Source organism: Symphalangus syndactylus, chromosome 20 (genome assembly GCF_028878055.3).
Source record: "Symphalangus syndactylus isolate Jambi chromosome 20, NHGRI_mSymSyn1-v2.1_pri, whole genome shotgun sequence".
Taxonomy (NCBI): Eukaryota; Metazoa; Chordata; class Mammalia; order Primates; family Hylobatidae; genus Symphalangus; species Symphalangus syndactylus.
The window spans coordinates 38,520,600-38,544,641 of NC_072442.2; the positions used below are offsets into that span (position 1 = coordinate 38,520,600).

At 43.5% G+C, this 24,042-nt stretch overlaps 2 protein-coding genes across 14 annotated transcripts in view; both read right to left on the minus strand.

The window, feature by feature from the left end:
• Window positions 1–205: 205 nt before the first annotated feature.
• LOC134735231 (leucine-rich repeat-containing protein 37B-like) overlaps window positions 206–24,042 on the minus strand; it is a 33,569-nt gene continuing 9,732 nt past the window's right edge. Inside the window, exons 4-13 of one of the 13 annotated variants that reach the window (XM_063628879.1) lie at window positions 22,490–22,561; window positions 21,765–21,845; window positions 18,226–18,297; window positions 17,568–17,642; window positions 7,811–7,947; window positions 5,733–5,900; window positions 4,721–4,864; window positions 4,263–4,546; window positions 3,553–3,657; window positions 206–415 (exon numbers count right to left, since the gene is read on the minus strand). In XM_063628879.1, coding sequence (XP_063484949.1) covers window positions 362–415; window positions 3,553–3,657; window positions 4,263–4,546; window positions 4,721–4,864; window positions 5,733–5,900; window positions 7,811–7,947; window positions 17,568–17,642; window positions 18,226–18,297; window positions 21,765–21,845; window positions 22,490–22,561 — 1,192 coding nt within the window. In that variant the 3' untranslated portion in view covers window positions 206–361. The other 12 variants (XM_063628880.1, XM_063628882.1, XM_063628881.1 and 9 more) reach the window with 12 other exon arrangements.
• Window positions 12,233–12,601, minus strand: LOC134735236 (endophilin-A2-like). The gene has a single exon (XM_063628984.1). It carries the CDS (start codon window positions 12,599–12,601, stop codon window positions 12,233–12,235), a length of 369 nt encoding a protein of 122 aa, XP_063485054.1.

Below are 24,042 nucleotides of genomic sequence, written 5' to 3' on the forward strand. Positions count from 1 at the left end.
CACCCACCTCAGCCTCCCAAAGTGCTGGGATTACAGGTGTGAGCCATTGCGCCTGGCCAATTTTTTCCTTTTACTGTGTCTGTGGTTCCACAACTTCCTTTTTGCCCATTCTCTATGGACTTTCTACTTCATTTGGACTCTGCTTAGATTGGCCTAGTTTTCTCTTTAGTCAAATCTTCAGGAACCAATTAATTACCATTAAAAATGATTTGACAAGCTATTTTTATTGTTAAAAATCCTCGTTTTGAGGAACACAACCACAAAGTAATCATTGATTTCAGTAAAAAAAAAATACTTAATAATAAAATTTTAAAAACGTGGCTCCAGGCCATCCAGATGCCTTAACTTGGGCTCAGGGGTCTCACATTGATGAGTCTTCTTCATGTTCCTTTGATGCCCTTTTGTGGGCAAGAATCTGTTTTGGAAGAAAACACAATTAAGATTATCTATCACAACAACCACTATCTCCAAATGCGTACTCATTCCTTTTATTCATTTTAAGTCTCATCTACCTGATAAGATAACTTTTTTGAAGACAGGAATTGTATGCTGTTTAACAGTGCTTTGATTCTTCCACAGTTCAGTCATCCTTGCTACCTTGTGGGGGACTGGTTCTAGGATACCGCCCCCACACCGTACCAGAATCTGTGGATGCTCAATCCCTTACATATCATGGTGCAGTATTTGCATATAACTAACACACACACCCCCATATACTTTATTTACTTACTTACTTAGAGACAGGATCACCCTTTGTCACTCAGGCTGGAGTGCAGTGTCACAATCACAGCTCACTGCAGCCTCAACCTCCTGGACTCCAGTGATCTGCCCACCTCAGCCTCTTGAGTAGCTGGGACTACAGGTGCATACCACTACACCTGGCTAATTTTTTTATTGTTATTAAAGACAAGGTCTCACTATGCTGCTCACGTTGTTCTCCCAAAGTGTTGGGATTACAAGTCTGAGTCACCGTGCCTGGTCCCATGTACTTTAGGACATCACTAATAAAATGTATAGATATTGTACAATGGTGACAGTTGTTATACTGTACTTTGTATTTTTATTGTTTCTTTTTTCAAATATTCAGCCTCATCTAGTTGAATCTGAGGATGTGGACTTGCTGATGAAGAGGGCTGACTGTATCTAACTTAGGGTCTTGCATGCAGCTGGCACTTAATGCATTTTATTGACTGTTTTAGCTAACATTCAACGGACAATTCCTAATTAAAAAAACTTTTAAAAGTATGAAAGAAAAGAAACCTGCTCTAAAGTGGCAGGAAAACCAGCCTGGGCAACATAGCGAGATCTTGTCTCTAGAACAAAAGTTTTAAAATTCGCTGCCTGTCTGTAGTCCCAGCCACTCTGGAAGCTGAGGCAGGAGGATCCCTTAAGCCCAGGAGTTTGAGGTTACAGTGAGCTAGATCACACCACTGCTCTCCAGTCTGGGTGACAACAAGGCCCTGAGAAAGAAAAAAAAAAGAAAGGAAAGGAAGGAAAGACAGTAAGTATTGAAGAGACAAAACTATCATTATTTGCATATAAAATAATAAATGTTAGCCAAAGAAGCCTAAGAGAATCAACTAAGATTTTACTGGAATGAGAATTCAGTATGGTGGCTAGATACAAAATCAAGAGAGCAGCACACAAACCTCAAATACTTTTCAGATGTGCCACCAATAACTAACTAGAAAATGGAAGAAAGATCCCATTTACAATGGCAATACAAATGTCTGAAGTATTTAGGAACAAAAATACAAAGATCTGTTACCTAACAAAAGACGTGTGAGATCTATATGATGGAAACCCTAAAACTCTTCTGAAAGACATTATCAAGAAATGAATACATGACATGAAATACCATGTTCCTAGAATGTCGTACAGATGTCAATTCTCAAATTAATCTACAAATTTAAGGTAATCCTATTCAAATCCCAAGATAGTTTTCAGTGGTGGCTGTTTTTGAGACCGGGTCTCACTCTGTTGCCCAGGCTAGAGTGCAGAGGTATGACCACAGCTCACTGTATCCTCGACCTCCCAGGCTCAAGCAATCCTCCCACTTCAGCCTCTGAAGTCTTTCATATGGTGTCCAAGAAATGGGGACAAATCTCACAAAGGGACTAGGCTCAGGAGGGCTGGAATATTCAGGGAAGTTTCTTTTTCTTTCTTTCTTTTTTTTTTTGAGGCAGAGTCTCTCGCTCTGTCCCCCAGGCTGGAGTGCAGCAGCCTGATCTTGGCTCACTGCATGCTCCACCTCCCAGGTTCACGCCATTCTCCTGCCTCAGCCTCACAAGTAGCTGTCACTACACGTGCCTGCCACCACACCCAGCTAATTTTTTTTGTATTTTTAGTAGAGATGGGGTTTCACTGTGTTAGCCAGGATGGTCTCAATCTCCTGACCTCGTGATCTGCCCGCCTTGGCCTCCCAGAGTGCTGGGATTACAGGCGTGAGCCATTGCACCTGGTCTATTCAGGGAAGGTTTCAAGCAGAAAGATAACTGAGTTGGCTTTGGAGAGATTCACAGGACTCCCACAGGCAGAGTGAAATAAGGGAATTTTAGATGGACAAAGGCACAGACAAGAGCAGAAATGGGGATGGTGTGACTGGAGTATGGTGAGGGGCTGCTCTGGCTGGAATGGAGGGCTACCACAACAATGGAAACGGTAAATGAGGCAAATAAGGTTGGATTAGGAGCATAGCATCAAGGTTGCCACCTTATTAAATCACTCTTCCAATATGCTAGCACTGGCCTGTTGGGAAAAGTAATACATCACGTAATCAAACAAAAGGCAAAAAGAGGCAAGCTCCAGGAATGGGCACTGTAAACAAGACTCGCCCCAGAGTAGCCAGATGCAGGCTTTAGATATGTTGATGCAGGTTGAGCATCTCTAATCTGAGGGGGAATGTCTCATATGGTGTCCAAGAAATGGTGACACGTCTCACAGAGGGTCTAAGCTCAGGAGGGCTGGAGTATGAGACATTCCCCCTCCCCCATGAATTCAAAGATATGGCCAAAAATTTTTTTTTTAAACGGCTACCGTGTAGTGCTTTAACTGGACCTATTTAGACAACGCCTTACACACTGGAGAAGGACGATACTATGTGAATCTAATAAGTCCACAAGACAATACTTCTCTCTTTTGGCTGCCTTCTTCCTCTCCAGGGTGATGACAACTCCGTGAGGGTGGAGATTATATGTCTCTCATCATTTAAGCAACAAGGAAATAAATTAGTGGCAGAGTGAGGGGTGACTCGGTGAGTACATCCAACTGTTGACATAGTGTTGAGTGGGAGAAAGTTTGCTATTATATCAACTTCTTAAAATAGTCTGGTGGAATTAACTTGGTTTCATTTCACAGAGATCTCCTGGAAGCGGGGATCCTTTAAAAATCCTGGAATATACATTGCAGTAAAAGAACAAAGCATACCTCAGCCTTAAACGACAGAAGAAGAATGTCAAGTGGGAAAGTGACATTGGTTTTCAGTTTGCGGGTTCCGAATCCACACAAAGACAGGATTGTATTCTGAAAACCTGAATTAATTATTGTCCTTACCTCAATCAGACAAATCATTATAATCCAAAGTGTTAGTGTTACAGTCACAAATATTGTCAAGATGACGTTGTTGTTATGGCCGTATCGTGGAACTTCTTTCATGAGCTTAAAAAAAAAAAAAAGAAAAAAGAAAGAACAATTAAAAAAAGAGAGAGAGAGAATGGAAGCTAACTTTTCAAAACCCCAGTATTCCAGTTGAGTAGCTTACAGGTTCTTTTGTTCTTTTTTATTTTTTTTGAGACAGGATCTCACTCTGTCACCCAGGTGGGAGTACAGTGGTGCAATCACAGTTCACTACAGACTCGACCTCCCTGGGCTCAGGTGATCCTCCCACCTCAGCCTCCCAAGTAGCTGGGACTACAGGCATGTGTCACCACACCCAGCTAATTTTTGTATTTTTTGTGAAGACAGAGTTTCACTATGTTGGCCAAGCTGGCCTCAAACTCCTGACCTCAAGTGATCCACCCACCTCGGCTTCCCAAGGTACTGGGATTACAGGTGTGAGCTACCACCCCCGAGCTACAGTTCATCTTGTGCCGTAATCTATTTCACTGTCTACATGAGCAAAGTGGGAGATCACTGTCATGGCCTAAGTTACATGGCCGAGACAAGCCATGGCCTGGAAGTCCCAGGTTCTCCTATGTGGGCACTTTCCTGGGATATGCTAAATGATGGGAAATCTGGGTCTCATGTTTCTGTGTGGTCCTCACCTCACTCGACTTCTGCTCTTTCTGTTCACTCTCATTAATATGGTTATCAGTTTTCCATTGGTCCATATCCCATTCTGCCTTGGATGCCTTTGCTTCCTGCTGCTTGCTGAGAAGCTTCATCAGGAGGCCTGTTCGCGACACGAGCTTGGCACAGGACATTTGCACATACGTTTCTGAACATTCCATTTTCAGGATCCGGATAACATGAGACATGAACCTTCTGACATCCTCGTTGGGGATGAGGGACCGTAGCTGCTGGGTTAGCTGAATTTCAAACTGATCACCTGGGGAGGAGAGCAATGGGTCATTGAAGCTTTCGGGCTCGGGGGACAGGTCAGTGCCCACGTTGTTGTGTTCCCATTTTGTCTCAGTGTGTGTAACAGTTGGCTCTAAGTTGAATGCAGTCCCAGGGGAAGCTGCCTCAGGATGATTGTAGTTTGTGTTTTCAGAGATGCTACCTTCTGGCATAACAGTGTTTTCCATAAAAACGTTTTCTTCAGAGGCATCTCTTGCAGCTGTGTCTTCTACATGAGTGTTTTCTCTAAAACGTTCTGAAGGAGCAAATACTTCCAGAAGAGGGTTTTCTTGAGGACTCAGGTCTCCTAAGGATGAAAAAACCCCTTGTGAATTTATGAGGCTCTTCTCTGCAGAGAACGGCGGCCTCTTTGCGAGCATCAGTCTATTGAGATAACTGCCCTTTCTAAACTTTCTAATCTTTTTGGCCTTGGGTGTTCTGTGGGCCACACGGGAGCGAGTTTTATAAAAGCGGTATTTTTTTCTGGAATGTGCGATTGGTTTAGCAGCCTCCATGTTTTTAACCCTAGCCATTGCAATTTCTAACATTAAAATGCTGTAGGCTAAGTCTTTCGATCTGTCTCTGACCTGAGGTAGGGCTTTTGCAGGGCTAGAGGCAGAAGGCACGCCCATGGAGAAGGGTTTCAGCATAGAGGAGACTGCTGCCTTATGCTCCTGGGTGAACAAAGGCTTGGTGTAGATGGTGTTTCCCGCTACCTTCTCAGGCCCCTGCACTACGTGAGGCTGTTCCAGCTCCCTTGGGGCTGGACTCTCAAGCCTTTTTTCTTTGGCAGCATTGTCCACAAATGCCTGGGCATCCTGTTCTTTCCTAGTGCTGTGCTTTCCCACCTCTTTGAAGTGTCTTTTCTGGATGCTCCTCGGGCCTGTGAGGACTCTGTTCACTCTCTGCAGGTTTTTGCCTACACTGTGAATCTTTGCCAGGCTGTTTTCCTGTGGTTCAACAGTTTCTAGTTTATTTGGAAATATCTGATGTTTAAATTTGTTACCTAGAAGGTTGGACTGTGAGGGGCTCTTTCTACTGTTTTTCAAACTACTCAGGAGCCTATCCCCACCTTGTACATTTGAAAAAAGCAGTTTAGCGAATGGTAACAATATGGATTCTGCATCTAGATTTCCTTCTGAGAAATAAGGGAAGATGTGTCTTAGTGCACTCACTCTCGTCATTGATGTCTTGCTGCTCACTCCCAAAGCCTGACAACTTGATGCCGCTGCTGTCTGAGGGCGCCTCCGACTCAATAGTCAGCTCAGTGCTTGTGTGCTGCTTCCGGGCTTGTAACACCTTCATGAACGCTCCTTCTGGATTCCCTACAGATGCTTCTTCAGCTGTCAGAAAAGAAGAGACTGTTTTCATCATGAAAGATCTTTGATCATCTTTCATACTCAGTCCGTAGCTGTACGCCCCAGTCACACAGAGTAAGAGTCAGCAAACATTCGAGTGCCATTCAGAGAGGAGAAACATACACCCAAACCTAAACCTATGAAATGGCAACAATGAAAAGAGGAAAAGACATCTTTTGAAAACATGGCCACCTACTTGGAACATTCCATAGTGTGACATAGAGTCAATCTGCTTAAGATTATTCCGTTGATCCCCAGGGGCCAATTGCCCAGTGCTCGGTCAAAGCCCAAGGTGGAAGACAAGTGCTTCCCTGATGAGCTGGCCTCTCTGCAGACTGCTCCGTACCCTGTGCTGTCCTGTCTCATATGCAGAGAGAGCACAAGGCTCCCGCTCTCCTCATCCTCAGTGTGCCCGTGTTCTTGCTACCATCACAGCTGAATGCAATGAAAGGCGGTCCTCTGAGAGGAGCTGGGTGGAGATGCTAAAGTGGATGCCCCCTCCCATTGCTGATAGATCCTCGTCTGCCATGTGCTCCACCCACCCACCCCATTCTCTGCTCCCACATATCACAACCGCATCACAAAAGATGCGACATGGAAAAAAACACTGTGTCCACCTTAATTCTTTTCTTAAATTTGGGCAGGGATCCAGGGTGTAGGTTAAGAGATTTTTAATTTGCCAGACTGTATGCCTATGTTGTTAAATACACAATGAATCTATGGTATGATAGCAGTTTCTGGATAAACATTACTTGAGGTCCTAAATGCAGAAGGGAAAAAGCAACTTTTGTCAGATGCCTCCGTTGCTTTCATTTCATCTCTAATATTTTGGATGGGGAATCATCCAAAGCTTCTGACTGCATGAAGGTCAAGTGTGCCAGTGTGCAGCTGGGCTTCTTTTCCAGAACTAAAAGTATTTTGAGTGGTGCTGAAGGCCAGCGGAAGAAGTAAAGATTGCGAGAAAGGAGAAACATGGGCTTGGGGAGAACCCAGAATTGGGGACAGAAGACCTGGCACTAGGCTACAGCACTCAGCACCTCTGATCTTGTTTTTCCTCATCTGTAAAAGGAGATTAACAATGCTTTTCTGCCCATCTCTTGGGGAGAAGGGAAGAATATAACTGTTAAAAAAAAAAAAAGAAAAAGTTTTGAAAAATAAGCAACACTGTCTTTATAGAAGTAGCTAAGCCTTATTAATTATCTACCCCATATCACTGGTAGATACCTGTATTCAAGAAGTCACATTTTAGAAGTCATGAAGTTGGTGCTAATAAACCTAATCTACAGAAAAACTCTTGAAAGCACTTGAGCATTTGTTCTGTGACTAGAAAAGTTTGAGATTCAGAGCAAGTTCAGAGTTGGATGGACTAAGAATGGAAAAGCCCTCCGTTCCATTAGAAGAGCCAGGTAGCAATTTCTGGTTATGGAACCAGAAGCTCTCAGGCTTCAAATAAAACAGCATCTCTTCTACTCTTATAAAATTGTAAAAACAAAAACAAAAACAAAACCGGATCTACATCTGTCCTAAAAGGCAGAGAGTACTTGAGACCTCATGGATATAAAACCAGCTTATAAACTACATTGCACTACATGAACAAATTATCACTGGGGGCAAAGCACCAAGCAGAGAGCACAGTACACAGTGTGTGGATGTTAATGTTATTCCCTAGCCTTCCCATTCCTTTCTCTTGGTCCTGTATGCATATGGAACTCTTCCATTATTAAATTTTGTAATAATAACTGAGAACCTGACTCCCAGCAAGGGAGTAGTTCAGAAGTGGAGGGAGTTTAAATCTGACTGAGTAAATAAAACAATTATATCATTAGCTTAAAATTTCATCAATTAAAAATAAAAATTTAAAAACAAATACTTAAAATAATGTAACAATTTATCACCAGGCAATTTGGACTCACGACAATGTACAGTGTTAGTCAGACATGCAGTGTTGCAATGCAGCTTGACTGTCTTGCAGACAGCCTCAATGCTATTTTTAAATTGGCAGAGGCAGCAGGCCATATGGCTAGGTAAGATCCTATAGATGAAAACACAAAACAATAAATTAGTGGTAAAGCAGTTACTTGAGTAGGTAAAGGAGGCAGCCAACGCTACCACAGGGCTGGGCAAAAAGGTGTTACTGAGGCCTGTGGACTGGACAGTCGGGTAGGAATCAGAAGGCCAATGGGAAGGAGGACACAGGTGCCCAACCGAAGGGTAAGCATGGCAGTGAGAATGGTATGCCTAGAATAAAGGTGGTTGGGATTCGAATTGGGTGACACTGATCAGTAGTTTAATTCAGAGGTATCTCTTCCCGGCTCAAAAGTCTCACTTTGGGCTGAAAGTACACAGGAAGAAGGTAGACTTTTAAGAAGAGTCTGGATAAGCCCCCAACTTCTGGAGGCCCTTTCTCAATTCCTGTTGGGAGTGGGAAATATTAGAAATTACTCTGGGCATTAAAAATAGCTCAGTTTAACCTGGATTGTGGGGTTAAAAAAAATAATGGAGATTGCATTGGCTAAATCTGGACAATTTGAGCATTCAAAAGAATAACAACAATAAGCTACAACATAATATATAAAAAATCCATGAAGAATGATATTAAAAAAGGGGGAGTTGTTCTTTAATGAAATAGTGCTAGCTAAGAAATGTAGAAGGAATGACAGAATTTTAAAAAGTGTCACTTTGCAACAACCAATGTCATAAAAATTCGTTCAGACAAAGATTATCACTGATGGACAGTTGGGTGAAAAGACATTTGAGAACAGGATCTTCACTGATCTCAAAGTACCACCCCACAAATTTTGTATTAATTTCCAAAGGGAAAAGTTATTTTTTATTTTTTTATGAGACAAGGTCTCACTCTGTCACCTAGGCTGAAGTACAGTGGCAAAATCATAGCTAATTGCAGCCTTGATCCCCCTGGGCTCGAGTGACCCTCCAAATTCAGCCCCCCAGGTAGATGGGACTATAGGCTTGCACCACCACCCCAGCTAATTTTATTTTTTTAAATTTTTGTTATTTTTAGTAGAGACAGGGTTTCACCTTGTTGTTCAGGCTGGTCTAAAACTGGACTCAAGTGATTTGCCCATCTCGGCCTTCCAAAGTGCTGGGATTACAAGTGTGAGCCACCACACCCAGCAAAATAACTACAGTGGAGAGATCTGAAAGATCACCTTAAACAAGTGATCAAACTTAGCATTATGAGCCACCTGGGGTCACGAGGCAGGAAAGATACGTCACCTATGCGGTATTCTTCCCAAAGATGCTTATCTTGAATCTCATGTGGAAACAGAGAAATCCAGATTGTGGGACAACTTACAAGACAACTATCTTTGACTCTTAAAAAATGCCAATGTCATGAAAGATCAAAAAAAGTAGAGGCATGTTTTAGATTAAAGGAAATGAAGACATGACATGCAGTGCTTGATCTCTGACTGGATTCTGTAGTATTCTTTCATCTTTCTGGCATGTTTGAATTTTTTTCAAAATATAAATTTGGGCAAAAGAGATAACCAAGATAATTGATTAATTTATTGTTATGGCTTCTTGGGGGCAGTTTCAGAGAAATAAAAACAATCTCTGTAACTGGAATAAATTTTCAAGGTTAATCTTAAGCAGTATAGCATGATCGTTAAGAATACAGATTCCACAGCCAGACTAGGCTTAAATCCAAGCTCGGTGAATAATGTAAATTTGGGCAAATCGCTTAATCTCTGTTCCTTGGCCTTGTCATTATAATAGTACCTACCTTGAATGAGTTTTGAGGATTAAATGAATCTATACCTGAAAAATGTCTGGCACACAGTGAGTGATCAATAAATGTTAACTACTGTAATTATTACATTGCAGAAGTCCTAGGGGGGTCTTTTCTGAGTCCTCTAAAAGGATGACTTTGTTAGGGCCACATTAAGACTGTGGAAACAGAAGAGTATTCAATGGATACATGAAGTCTGTGAGTTGAGGATACAATGTATAGAGTTTTAGATTAAAACTGTATCCAATAAGTTGGCCTGATACATCTTTCAAGCCTATAGAGGAATAATCACAAGTGACTAGTATTCCTTTGGGTCCAATAGAAGCCTCTGATCTTCATATAGATTGAATGTATCCAGAACCATAACCTAGCATTTTACTTATATAGCAACCATAACTCTGACACAAAGATGTTTCTTTTATTTTGAGGCTGAGCCTCACTCTGTTACACAGGCTGAGTGCAGTGGTGCAATCTCGGCTCACTGCAGCCTCTGTCTCCTGGGCTCAAGTGATCCTCCCGCCTCAGCCTCATGAGTAGCTAGAACTACAGGTGCGTGCCACCACGCCTGGCTCATTTTTGTATTTTTTGTAGAGATGGGGTTTCACCATGTTGCCCAGGCTGGTCTCAAACTCCTGGGCTCAAGCAACCCCCTCTCCTTGGCCTCCCAAAGTGCTGGGATTACAAGCATGAGCCCAAATGTCCCATTGGGACATTTTCACAATTGTCCCAATCATAACATGGCTTAAAAAATTCAGAATCCAATCAAACATCAGATATTGCATTTAGTGTTCATGATTTTCTTTTTCTGTAGAAAGACCTTTAATACTTCTGTTTACAAAATTCAGGCATACATTTCAGTTTGTCCCGAACCGTGCCCAAGGCTGTGTGCTCATCTCTGCCAGGATGTCTGTGCCCTTCATGTACTGCTGACCACGAGGGTGCAGAGCAGAGCCTGGGGTCCGGAGGCTTCGCTGGGCCTCAGCGGGAGGGGAATGTGAATGTGGCCCAGCCCAGAGGACCCTCCATTTCGTCGATTTTGGATTGGGCGACAGAGGAAGCAGATGTCAGGGATGCAGACATGCTGGCCTGGGCTCAATGGAGCCTTTGTTCTTGGCCCTTAGCAGCACGGTCCCGTACGAGGTGTGCTGGGGGGGGTGTGTAGGTGGCTGGTGGTGGCAGCTTGTGCCAGAGTGACACAGGCTTCTGTGGGCCTGGCTGGGGGCAGTTAAAAAGCTGAAAAGGTACTTGGCTTTGTGAGGGTAAGGCTTGGGAGGCAGGGCCCTACAGGAGGCCATGTTCTCTGTCCTGGTTGTGGGGGGCGGTACAGGGGGAAGGTGGGGCAGATCCCAGCTGGCCTCTGTCTCCTGGCTGCAAGCTGACAGCAGGCCAGGGAAACAGTGAGGCCCTCTGCCCTGACCCTGGGGCGACGGAGTGCATGTGTGAGGCTGGGGTACTGTGGCCCTGGAGTGGGGCTAGGGTTCATCGCCAGCAGCAGGCTTGTGGGGGGATTTAAAACCAGGGTCGTCTCTGAGCCACCCCACAGGGACAGTCGATCCAAGCCTGTTAAGGCCGTGGAACTCGAGGGTAGGCTGTGGGCTGGGTCCCGTGGGGTCAGTACGGAGGTGGGGGCTGCCCTGGAGGAACATTAATGTTTCTGCGAGCACCTTAGTGTTGCCCTGCCTGGGCCAGCTGGGTGAGGAGTTGGGGAGCGAGGAGGAGGCCGGCACCATGGAGTGGGGAAGGGAGCCGTCACTGTTGGAGGTCAGCGCTAGTGTAAACAAGCGTCCTCACCCACCCAGATAAGCCTCCCACCCAAGTGTGGCTCCCTGCTGAAGGAGTACCTCAAGGGCCGGGGCCTGGGTGGCACCGGCAGGCTTGGACACCGCCCTGGCAGCAGGAGCCCACGGAAGGCAGGAGACCTGACAGGGGGTGCCACCCAGTGTCGATGGAGGGGCGGGGCGGGGGCACCAGTGAGTCACTGGGCAGAGGCACAAGCACGTCCACGTAGCTGAGCAGGAAGAAGCCTGACTGGTCGTCCAGTATGCCCTGGTACCAGTTCTCGTTGATCTGGTTAATCAGCATGAAGACATCGCCCTCATGGAAGCCCAGCTCCCCATCGTTCTCAGGCTGGAAGTCGTACAGCACCTTGCAGCTTGGCTGTTCTAGGGGCGGCACGCTCCTGCTAGGAGTCCGGATGGGCTTGTCGGAAGATCGAAAGAGGATGAAGCTGCGATTTTGGGGAGTGTGGTGCAGGGGAAGCCCCCGTTGGACTGCTCAGGCTCTCCGAGGTCAAAGGGCTCCCGGGACTTGGGCTTATACTCCCGCTTGAGGTGTGAGGAAGCTTCCCGCATCTGTGCTGGAGCTTCTCTGCCAGCTCGTCGAGGATCTGAATGGCCTGCCAGTGGTAGTCGGGCTGCACCTCCACCAGGGGCGGGAGTTGACTCACCTGCTCAGTGTCAGTCTCCAGGAGGTTGTGCATGCTGGTTTCTGCTACCTCCTTGGAGTCCTCAAACTTCTCCAGCGCCTGGCGCAGCTCCTCATCGGGGATCTTGCCCTGCCGCTTCTTTTAGTCAAAGTCCAGGCGGCGGCCCTCCAGCTTCTGCACGTGGTGCTGGATCCCCTTCCGGTCTTTCTCACACAGGTTCTGGAGGAAGTCAATGAAGTTCTGCTTGACCTCTATGTCCAGGGAGTTCTTCACCTCTGCCAGGTGCTTCATGGACTCGCCGGCATCCAGCAGTGCGTCACTGAAGTTGGACTCGTTGCCCAGCTCCTTCTGGTGGCAGATCAGGCACTGGCTCAGGAGCCCCTCCGACTGCGGGTAGCCGGGGTTCTTCACCTGGCCCCGGATCTTGCACACCGTGTTGAGCATGGTCAGCTTAGCCTGCGAGGCTGGGTTGGGCTGCAGGTACTTGATGGTCTTTGCCAGCATTTCCATCACTGCCTTGCTGATGACACCTCCATCTCTTTGAAGTCATCGTCCAGCTTGGTCCCCTCAGCCCCTCCGCCCTTCTCAGTGACCTTGTAGAACTTCTTCAGACCTGCAACCGACATGCAGCCTCCCGCCGCCAAACCTCCCTCCCGGACTGCGCCAGCGACAGGCTCCCAGGCGTGCGACCCTTTGCGTGCCTCAGGGGCCCCACCACGTGCTTGCCAGCTCTGCGCCTGCCCCGGTGCCGCCTCCAGTTCATGATTCTTAAGTCTCCTTCGATCTGGATCTGTTCACAGGATTGTTTCAAAGTATACCGACAAACCTTTGAGACTGTAAATGACCTGAGATATACATTATCCTTATTTGAGAACAGCAATTTTTCAATACGCATGAAAGATCATCACACATGAGCCAAGACAAATGAGCTGGCCTACTTACTTTGTATATAAATGTGTGAACTCCTCAAGACTTCCAATAATGAACTCCAATGAGGAAATTAGTTCAATGTCTTTATGTCCTTGGTGACAAATGGTTACAGACAATCAGAGCATTTTTCCTATCCACTAATGGTCAAGAAAAAAGCAGACAGATCCTCACTATCTGAGAGAACTAAGTGAGAAAGTTGGTCGACGAAGAGGACTTCATCCAGAGAGGAAGGGATCTAGCTCACAGGGAAGATGCTGCAGGAGGCTGAGGAAAGTGAGGCTAGAGCAGTAAAACAGATCTGACAACCTGGTGAAGATAAGTGACCTGATGAAAATGAACGGAGCAGAGTGCTAAATGAAGGGCCCTTTCCATGCTAATCTTGCATAATGCCCTCAACCAGCCTTAGCATAACTGAGTTTCTATTTAGCTTGCCATATTGTGGGGGGTGGTGGTGGCACAATTTAAGTTGCAGTAAGTTGTGTAACAAACTCACAATAGGGCCCTGCAGAAATATATATATATGTATATATATACACATATATATATAAAATGTATGTGTATATATACATATATATATAAAATATATGTATATATATACACATATATATATAAAATATATGTATATATTTTTTTAGGCGGGGTCTTGCTCTGTCACCCAGGCCGGAGTGCAGTGGTGTCATCTTGGCTCACTGCAACCTCTACCTCCTGGGTTCAAGCGATACCCCTGCCTCAGCCTCCCTAGTGGCGGGGACTACAGGCATGTGCCATCACACCTAGTGAAGATAGATAGATGATAGATAGATAGATAGATAGATAGATAGATAGATAGATAGACAGACAGACCTATATCTACAAAGAAGGCCAGGCATGATGCCTCATGCCTATAATTCCAGTACTCTGGGAGAATGAGGCAGGAGGATCACTTGAGGCCAGGAGTTCGAAACCAGCCTGGGCAACACAGTGAGACCTCATTTCTCCAAAACATAGAAATAAAATTGCAAAAAAACAAAAAAAAATAAACCTCACACCATATATGCAAATTAACTCAAAATGGATCATAGATCTAAATGTAACTATATAATTTCTGGAGAAGACATAGTAAATCTTTTCCACTTTGGATTAAACAATAGGTTCTTAAAGATTTCTTAGGTAAGAAACAAAAAAGCACAAGCCATATAAGAAAAAATTGCTAACTTAAAGCTGATCAAAATTAAAAACTTCTGTTCTTCAGAAAACTTTACTTATTTATTTTATTTATTTATTTATTTATTTATTTATTTATTTATTTTGAGACAGAGTCACTCTGTTGCCCAGGCTGGAGTGCAGTGGTGCAATCTTGGCTCATTGCAACCTCCACCTCCCAGGTTCAAGCACTTCTTGTGCCTCAGCCTCCTGAGTAGCTGGGATTACAGGCATGGGCCACCACACGTGGCTAATTTGTGTATTTTTAGTAGAGACTGGGGTTTTGCCACGTCGGCCAGGATGGTCTCGAACTCCTGACTTCAAGTGATCCACCTGCCTCGGCCTCCCAAAGTGCTGTGATTACAGGTGTGAGTCACTATGCCCAGCCAGAGAACACTTTGAACAGAATAAAAGGACAAACCACAACCTGAGAGAAGATGTTTACCAAACACATATCTATAAGGCCTTGTTTTTTGTTTTTATTTATTTACCTATTTAATTTTTGAGATAGTATCTCACTCTGTGACCCAGGCTGGAGTGCAGTGGCGATCACTGCTCACTGCAGCGGCGATCACTGCTCACTGCAGCCTCGACCTCCCAGGCTCAAGCAATCCTCCCACCTCAGCTTCCCGAGTAGCTGGGACCACAGGTGAGCACCACCACACCTGCCTAATTTTTATGTTTTTGGTAGAGACATGGTTTCACCATATTGCCCAGGTGGTCTAAAACTCCTGGCCTCAAGCAATCCTCCTGCCTCAGCCTTCCAATGTGCTGGGATTATAGGCATGAGCCACTGTACCCGGTCCCTGAAAAGACTTGTATCCAGAATCTATAAAGCACTCTTTTTTTTGTTGTTTGAGACGGAGTCTCACTGTGTCGCCCAGGCTGGAGTGCAGTGGCGTGATCTCTGCTCACTGCAAGCTCCACCCCCTGGGTTAACGCCATTCTCCTGCTTCAGCCTCCCGAGTAGCTGGGACTAAAGGTGCCTGCCACTACGCCCCGCTAATTTTGTGTGTGTGTGTGTGTGTGTGTGTGTGTGTGTGTGTGTGTGTATTTAGTAGAGACTGGGTTTCACCCTGTTAGCCAGGATGGTCTCGATCTCCTGACCTCGTGATCCACCCGCCTTGGCCTCCCAAAGTGCTGGGATTACAGGCGTGAGCCACCACGCCTGGCCTAAAGCACTCTTAAAACTCAATAATAACGAATCTCCAATGGGATTACAGGGGGAAAAAAACCCAATAAAAATGTTAATATCCAATTAAAATATGGGAATAGATTTGAACAGTACAGTGAAGAAGATATTTGCATATGAACATTCAACATCACTAGCTGTTAAAGAAATGCAAATTAAAGCCACAATGAGATTCCACTACACATCTAGCAGTAGAAAGGTGAACATTTTTTTAAAAACTCAAATATAAGAATCTGCTGGGCTGGGCCATGCATGGTGGCTCATGCCTGTAATCCCAGCACTTTGGGAAGCCAAGGCAGGTGGATCAAGTGAGGCCAGGAGTTTGAGACCAGACTGGCTGACAAGACGAAACCCCATCTCTACTAAAAATATAAAAATTAGCTGGGCATGGTGGTGTGTGGCTATAATCCCAGTTACTCAGGAGGCTGAGGGAGGAGAATCGCTTGAACCTGGGAGGCCGAGGTTGCAGTGAGCTGAGACCTTGCTGCTGCACTCCAGCAACAACTCCGTCTCAAAAAAACATCTGCTGGGCCGGACATGGTGGCTCACGCCTGTAACCACAGCACTTTGGGAGGCCAGGGGGTGTGGATCAATTGAGGTCAGGAGTTCAAGACCAGCCTGGCCAACATGGTGAAACCCTGTCTCTACTAAAAATATAAAAATTAGCTGGGTGTGGTGGCGGGTGCCTACAGCTACTTGGGAGGCTGAGGCAGGAGAACTCTTTGAACTCGTGAGGTAGAGGTTGCAGTGAGCCGAGATGGCACCACTGTACTCTAGCCTGGGGATAGAGCAAGACTGTGTTGCAAAAAAAAAAAAAAAAAAAAAAAAAAAATGCTGAAGATGTGAAACAACTGTGACTCTCACACAATGCTGGTGGAAATGTAAAATGGCACAGCCACTTTAGGAACAGTTTAGCAGTTTCTTAAAAAGTTAAATATACATTAAGCATGTGAACAATCCGACTCCCAGGTATTTACCCAAAGAAATGAAAACATAGGTTCACACAAAGACCTGTATATGAGTGTTTCTAGCAGTTTTATTCATAATTGCAAAAAACTGGAAGCTACCCAAATGTCCATACATTGATGAATGGATAAACAAATTGATACATCCACACAACTGGAATATTACTGAGCAATAGAAAGGAGTGAAGAGTTGTCCCTCGGTGTCTGCAGGGGATTGGCTCCAGGACCCCCTGCAGATACCAAAGTCCACAGATGCTGAAGTATTTTATATGGAATGACATAATACTTGATATAATAAATGACATAAGCCTCGGGTATACTTTAAATACCTAATACAGTGTAAATGGCATGTACATAATTATACCATGTTTTAAATTTTCTACTATTTTTATTGTTGTATTATTTTATATATTTTATTTTTTCCAAATATTCTCCATCCATGGTTAGTTGAATCCATGGATGAGGAACCTGCAGATATGGAGGACCAGCTGTACTGATAGGTGCAACAACATGGATGGTCGCATAATCTCAAAAAAATTATGCTGAGTGAGGCCGGGCAAGGTGGCTCACACCTAGCACTTTGGGAGGCTGAAATGGGCAGATCACTTGAGGTCAGGAGTTCGAAACCAGTTTGGCCAGCATGGTGAAACTTCATTTCTACTAAAAATACAAAAATTGGCTGGGCATGGTGGCACACGCCTGTAATCCCAGCTACTTGGGAGGCTGAGGCAGGAGAATCACTTGAACGTGGGAGGCGGAGGTTGTAGTGAGCTGAGGTCATGCCTCTGCACTGCAGCCTGAGCGACAGTGAGACTCCCGTCTCAAAAAAAAATTAAAAACAATACTAAGTGAAAGAAGTCAAACACAAGAGGCTGCATCCTACATGATTTCATTTATAAGACATTCTGAAAAAGACAAAACTATAGGAACAGAAATCAGATTAGTAGCTAACAGGGGCTGATGGTGGGAGGAAGGGATTGCCTACGAAGGGAAACGAGGGGGCTTTCTGAGGTGACAGAAATGCTTTATATTGGGAATGTGGTGGTGGTTATGTAACTATACATTTGTCAAAACTCATCAACTATACACTTATAAAGGGTGAATGTTATATGAAAATTATATCTCAATAAACCTGACTTAAGAAAATAATAAAACAAACCTAAAAAACCAACTAAGTAAAAATAAATCTAAGAAAAACATAACTTACAGTTTTTCCAGTTCAACAGTCATCGTGAGAATGTTCTTGAGTGTTGTAAGTGTGATGTGCGTTGTTCCCATGTCTCTGAAGAAGAAAGCCGAAACATTCATGATATGAACCCATTACAAAATTCTGTACTTCAAAAGATAATTCAAGGACATGTGATTACTTCAATTTTGGCTTCTCTATAAAACAAGCCACTTCAACAGTTTATTTGCCGTAAAATTCCAGAGAGATCTTATTAAAGAAATTTAAGTTGATCTACATCATCAAATTAATAATATTTAAGAGAACTTACACTTTTTTTTTTTACCATTATCTTACTTCTCATTTCATATTGCATTCACCCATCTTGATTTACTCTTTTCTTCCTTTTCAGAATAATGAACACCTATTCCTCTTTGCTTTCTTGGTTAAGTAATATTCCTCCATGTGTCTACATGTTCCAAATCTATAGAGCTTCTTCAACACTATTCCTTCCCCCGCTGGCTGTCTTGACCATTATACATCCTTTCTTAATCCTTTACTTTGCCAATAACTTTTTTCAATAACACAGTTAAAATTTAAATTATGACTTTTTAGCCTAATGCAAAATACTTTGTCATCTTTGATGACAAATTTAAAAAGCATAAATCATCTCATGACTCATGAGTACTATAGTACTTACAGATATTTTAATGCCGGCAGTTCAAAGAGATATGGATCTTCGACAGCAGTCAGAGGATTGCGATTGAGAATTCTGAAAAATGCAATGAAATTAAAATTACCTGCATTTTCAATGTGTGAAACTGCATAAAAAGCCTATATTCACTTTTTGGTATGGAACTTTTAGGTAAAAAAATAATAATTTTCTGCTTTTACATAATAAATCACCATTAGATTCCGTAAAGCACTATTCCTTTGGGAACTACCTAGGTCTCTAGAAGATAAAGTAGAGGAGAGAAAGCAGGGAAGAAATAGAAAAAAAAAAAAAAAACAAGAAGTGGATAGCACAGAAAAAATATGCCACAGAACTTTTCAGGTCAAAAACCCTAGAAATGACTATGTTGGTAGGAAGCCCTGACTCTGTAGGAAACACTATTTCTAGTGTCCTCCATAATTCAAGTTGTTCGTCCATAATTCAAATTCCTTTTTTTTTTTTTCTTTTGAGATGGAGTCTTGCTCTGTTGCCCAGGCTGCACAGCAATGGCTCCATCTTGGCTCACTGCAACCTCCACCTCCTGGGTTCAAGCAATTCTCCTGCCTCAGCCTCCTGAGTAGCTGGAATTACAGGTGCCCGCCACCACCCCAGCTAATTTTTGGATTTTTAGTAGAGACAGGGTTTCATCATGTTGGACAGGCTGGTCTCCAACTCCTAACCTCGGGTGATCCACCCCCCTCGGCCTACCAAAGTGTTAGGATTACAGGCGTGAGACACTGCGCCTGACTGCTTGCCTTTCATCTTTATAAAGTTTTTTAAATTTATGGTTTAATTTGCACAGTTAAGGAAAAAAAAAGGACCAATTCTTTTGCTTTATAGTCAAAGAAAAAGGGATAAATCTAAGAGGAGGAACTGGTCAAAACCATACTCCCATCACATACTCCCACTTGTCTTCTTGTATGTCATCACAGCTTTTGTTACATGCATGTAACTACCTATCTACTTGTCAGTCTCCTGGGCTATCAGCTCCTTGAGGGCAAAGACCACATCTTATTGTCATTGTCATCCCTGTGCCTGGCATGATGTCTGAAATTTACTAGGGATTTAATAAATGTTTATTGAATAAACAAATGACATTTTGTTTATGTGTCAATAAAAAGAATAAATTCATTTTGATGTGAATTTCTATTCCAAAATGCTGGAATCTATTTTCTTTTTAATTCTTTAAAGTGAACAAGAAAAAGAAAAGAAACAGGAAGAAATAAAAATCACCCTTTAGGTTAACCCAAGAATCATCACTGTACTTTTGCAGAAATTATAAAAATAATAATTATTACAGTGAGTATCTATTAGGTTGCTATGTATTTGTGATCAGAATTTCACATTTCATCCTCACAATAACCTTATGTGGTAGATATTATTATTGCCCTATTTTATAAATGAGGAAACTGAGGCACAGAGAGGTTACATAACTTGTCCTAGGTCACCAAGCTATGAAGAAGCAAAGCTGTAATCTGAACTCATGTATTTAATCTGTATGAAGAAAAAAGGTTTACTTTAACCTTATGGTTTTACAATTTTTTCTTTTCTTTCTTTCTTTCTTTCTCTCTCTTTCTCTTTCTTCACTTCCCACCCTCCCTTCCTTCTTTCCCTTCCCTCCCTTCCTTCCCTCCCCTCCCTCCCTTCATCCCTTCCTTCCTTCCTTCTTTTGAGTTAAAGTTTCCATTTATTGGCTGGGCCTGGTGGCTTAGGCCTATAATCCCAGCACTTTGGGAAGCCAGGCAGGTGGATCATCTGAGGTCAGGAGTTCCAGACCAGCCTGACCAATGTGGTAAAACCCCATCTCTGTCAGAGCCTAGCTCTGTCGCCCAGGCTTGAGTGCAATGGCATGACCTTGGCTCACTGCAACCTCCGCCTCCTGGGTTCAAGTGATTCTCCTGCCTCAGCCTCCTGAGTAGCTAGGATTACATGTGCCCACCACCACACCCAGCTAATTTTTGTATTTTTAGTACAGACGGGGTTTCACCATGTTGGTCAGGCTGGTCTCGAACTCCTGACTTCAGGTGATACACCCACCTCAGCCTTCAGAAGTGCTGGAATTACAGGCATGAGCCACCGCTCCCGGCTGCCAGATTCTTATGTGGGACTCCTACTGTTATAAAGTGCTTAGTAAAGGTGGTGAGTTTAAGACATTTGTATTGATGCTACCCAAAACTCTTGGGTGGAGGGACCTAATGAGCCTGTTCGCTGGTGTGAGGGCAAAAGAAAAACAGACCCTCAGTGTCTCTTCCCTAAGTTAAGCATCAGCAAATTAATGAAGACAGAGAGGAGCATCTGCAGAAACTGCTGCTCTAATCCAGACACATCCTCAACACCTCCCTCTACCTCAAAATGAACTGTGTGAAACTAGATTTCTGAACCACAAGAAAGGTGGAAAGTATTTTCTAAAGTCAGATGTAGAGGAGAATCTTCACCTTGAGTCTAAAGTCCCCTTCAGGCCATTGAATATACCCACTCTGATTTGCTGGGTATGTTATACAGAGAAATCATAGAATTTTTTCACTTACGGCAGAAGAGTAGTCAGGAAAGTATACGGAATTAAAATAGAGTGACGTATTTTCTTTACAAAATTTTTTCTTTGCACAATAGCTTAACATAAACACCATTTTGGCCAGGCATGGTGGCTCACACCTGTAACCCCAGCACTTTGGGAGGCTAAGGTGGGCAGATCACCTGAGGTCACAGGAGTTTGAGACCAGCCTGGAGGGGAGGTTGGAGTGCAGTGGCACAATCTCGGCTCACTGCAACTTCCACCTCCCGAGTTCAAGCCATTCTCGACCCTCAGCCTCCCGATAGCTGGGATCACAGGCGCCTGCCACCACGACCTGTTAATTTTTGTATCTTTAGTAGAGATAGGGTTTCACCATGTTGGCCAGGCTGGTCTCAAACTCTTGACCTCAAGTGATCCTCCCACCCCGGCCTCCCAAGGTGTTGGGATTATAGGCATGAGCCACTATGCCCAGCCCTACACTTTGGATTTAACTTTGATTCCTGCTCATATGCAGAGTTTCAAACTGCTTAAATGTCTGCAACATTTAGCTGCAAGGAAGAAAGCTTAACACAAAGTCCTCCAGGGAGCAAAAAACTGCACCACTACGCCCAGCTAATTTTTTTGTATTTTTAGTAGGGATGGGGATTCACCATGTTGGCCAAGCTGGTGTTGAACTCCTGACCTCAGGTGATCCATCCCCCTCGGCTCCTAAAGTTCTGGGATTACAGGCCTGAGCCACCCCGCCCAGCAACAAGGCTAATTTGAGGGTCACTTGTTTGATGCCTTTTCTTGCCCATGCCATAGGTCAGAACTAGGACAAGCAGAGCAGGTCATATATAAGCTGTGTAAGTCTCTTGGCCTCTTTGTACCTTAGTTTCCCCATTTGAGAAAAATGAATGGATCTTAAGACACGCTTTTCAGAGTTCACAATGGGCTTATATCCAGCTAACCAATAATTGTATGAGTTTTTATACAAAATAGTTGTTTCCATGTAGTCATCTTCTATTTCACTTACAAGTTGTGTAAAAACTGCATTCCGTGCCAGGCCTGAAATGCTCCATGCCTCAGTTCCGTAATTAAATTGCAGCCCAGATCTCTACAAAAAAAGACATAAGCCAAAGGAAAAAAAATTATTTCAGAACATTTATCATTTGCTGTGAGTCTAATTTATATACGATGGAACATAACCTCAATCCTTTCTCTGTGCACTAAGGAAATCTCACTGTGGAAGATACTGGCTTATGATTTATACTTTAACATTGCACATGCGGTGCATGAGCTACAAAACAGTGAACGCTCCGTAAGTACCTGTGTTAAGTGATCTTTATTTCTCTAGAACAGGATTTCACAACTTCAGTACCATCGACATTTTGGACTATATAACTCTGCCGTGGGGGTTTGTCTTATACTTTGCAGGATGTTTAGCAGCATCTCTGGCCTCTGCCCACCAGATGCCAGGAGCCACAACCACAGTTTTGTCAACCAAAACTGTCTCTGGACTTTACCAAATGTCACCTGAGTACAAAATCACACCAGTTGAGAACCACTGTTCTCTGATGATTCACTATGAAATGTGTAGTAATTCTCACACTCATCTTTGCTAGAGACAAAAAGGACTTGCAATATCATTTTAGTACCTTTCTACTGGTCAAATTTTAATCATATTTCAAAATGAATAGCAAAGAGGTTTATAATTTTTATAAAAATTCCAAATGTAATAAAGTTATATTTGTAACTTACATATACTGCAAAAATGGTAGTGATTCAAATGTACGTCTTTCAATATGTTGTATTGTATTGCAGGATAAATCTCTAGGAAAAATAAAAGGAAAATATTGCCTTGATAAGTTATCAGTGTTGACTAGTATGAATAATAGCAAGAGTTTAGAATAATATTGAATACACATCTTTCATCTTGACTCTAAACGTTTGGACCTGTATTTGAACTTTCCAGAGCCCCTAACCCTGCCCGTACCTCTCCTAGAGTCTCACCTTCATACTTTTAATAAATAAAATATACAACTTAATAGACTTGGAATTAATTTTTCCTGAGAGCAGTAGACTTGATTAGATGCCCTTTTGTAGTCTCATCAAATCCTAGATTATAAGCTCAAAGCTCTTATCTCTATATATAGTTTCTAATATTAAAACGAATAGCCTCACATTTATACACCTTCCTAGTTTAGGTTTGTTTTCCTAAGCCACTTCAGTATCAGAAGAAATAAAAGACATCCTTTCACAGCATTTGAAAGGAAGTTACTTAATACATAACTTTGAACTAATATTCGAATCATATTAATACAACTAATTTCTATCGTATTAATAGAAATTGATTTTTGGTTTTATATTGCTTTAATATTTCATGAAAGCAATTCCTTCAGTTATACAGTGATGGGGCTTTTCCCTCCCTCTTTACCTGGATGGTGTAACATTGTCTGGCTGATGTCTCCATCTCTAGCCTCTCCATTCCTAAACTATCCTGCACACAGTCATCATATAAATGCTCTAGAAGTGGCTTGCAAAGACCAGCACCTCCTGGGAAATTATTGAGGATGCAAATTCTTGGTCCCACTCTAGACCAACTGAATCAATAACTATGAGGGTGGAGTCCAGAACCGAGTTCTAATGTGCCCTCTCAATGACTGTGATGCAGATCCATCTTACAGCACTGCTGTGATAACACGGTTCCCCATGATGGCTCCTCAGCTTGGCATTCAAAGCCCTAGAAGATCTGGCTCCAATTTCCTACTTCCCCTCCTTGTAATCTACAGGTACTCATGGCATTCCTCGAATACTTTCCTGCGTTTTGCCCTTCTCCCATTTCCCTTTTGCAAGTTTAGAATATTGTCCCCAAGATGTCTGTCCGATGCTACACAATGGCCCTTCAAAGTCCTATTCAAATGGGATTGTTCTCGTAACATCTTCCTGGGTCCAAACTGAAGTCATTTTCCCCTCTTCTATGCTTCAGAAACAATTTATCCCTCCTAGTGCCCACATCCATTTCTTCTTTTTTTTTTTTTTTTTTTTTAGACGGAGTCTCGCCCTGTCGCCCAGGCTGGAGTGCAGCGGCGCAGTCTCGGCTCACTGCAAGCTCCGCCTCCCGGGTTCACGCCAGTCTCCTGCCTCAGCCTCTCCGAGTAGCTGGGACTACAGGCGCCCGCCACCACGCCCGGCTAATTTTTTGTATTTTTAGTAGAGACGGGGTTTCACTGTGGTCTCGATCTCCTGACCTCGTGATCCGCCCGCCTCGGCCTCCCAAAGTGCTGGGATTACAAGCGTGAGAATGTAGTTAT

Bases quoted from the DNA above. Each gene is read 5' to 3' on its own strand.
- LOC134735236 (XM_063628984.1), bottom strand. From the start codon at position 12,601: ATGGAAATGCTGGCAAAGACCATCAAGTACCTGCAGCCCAACCCAGCC.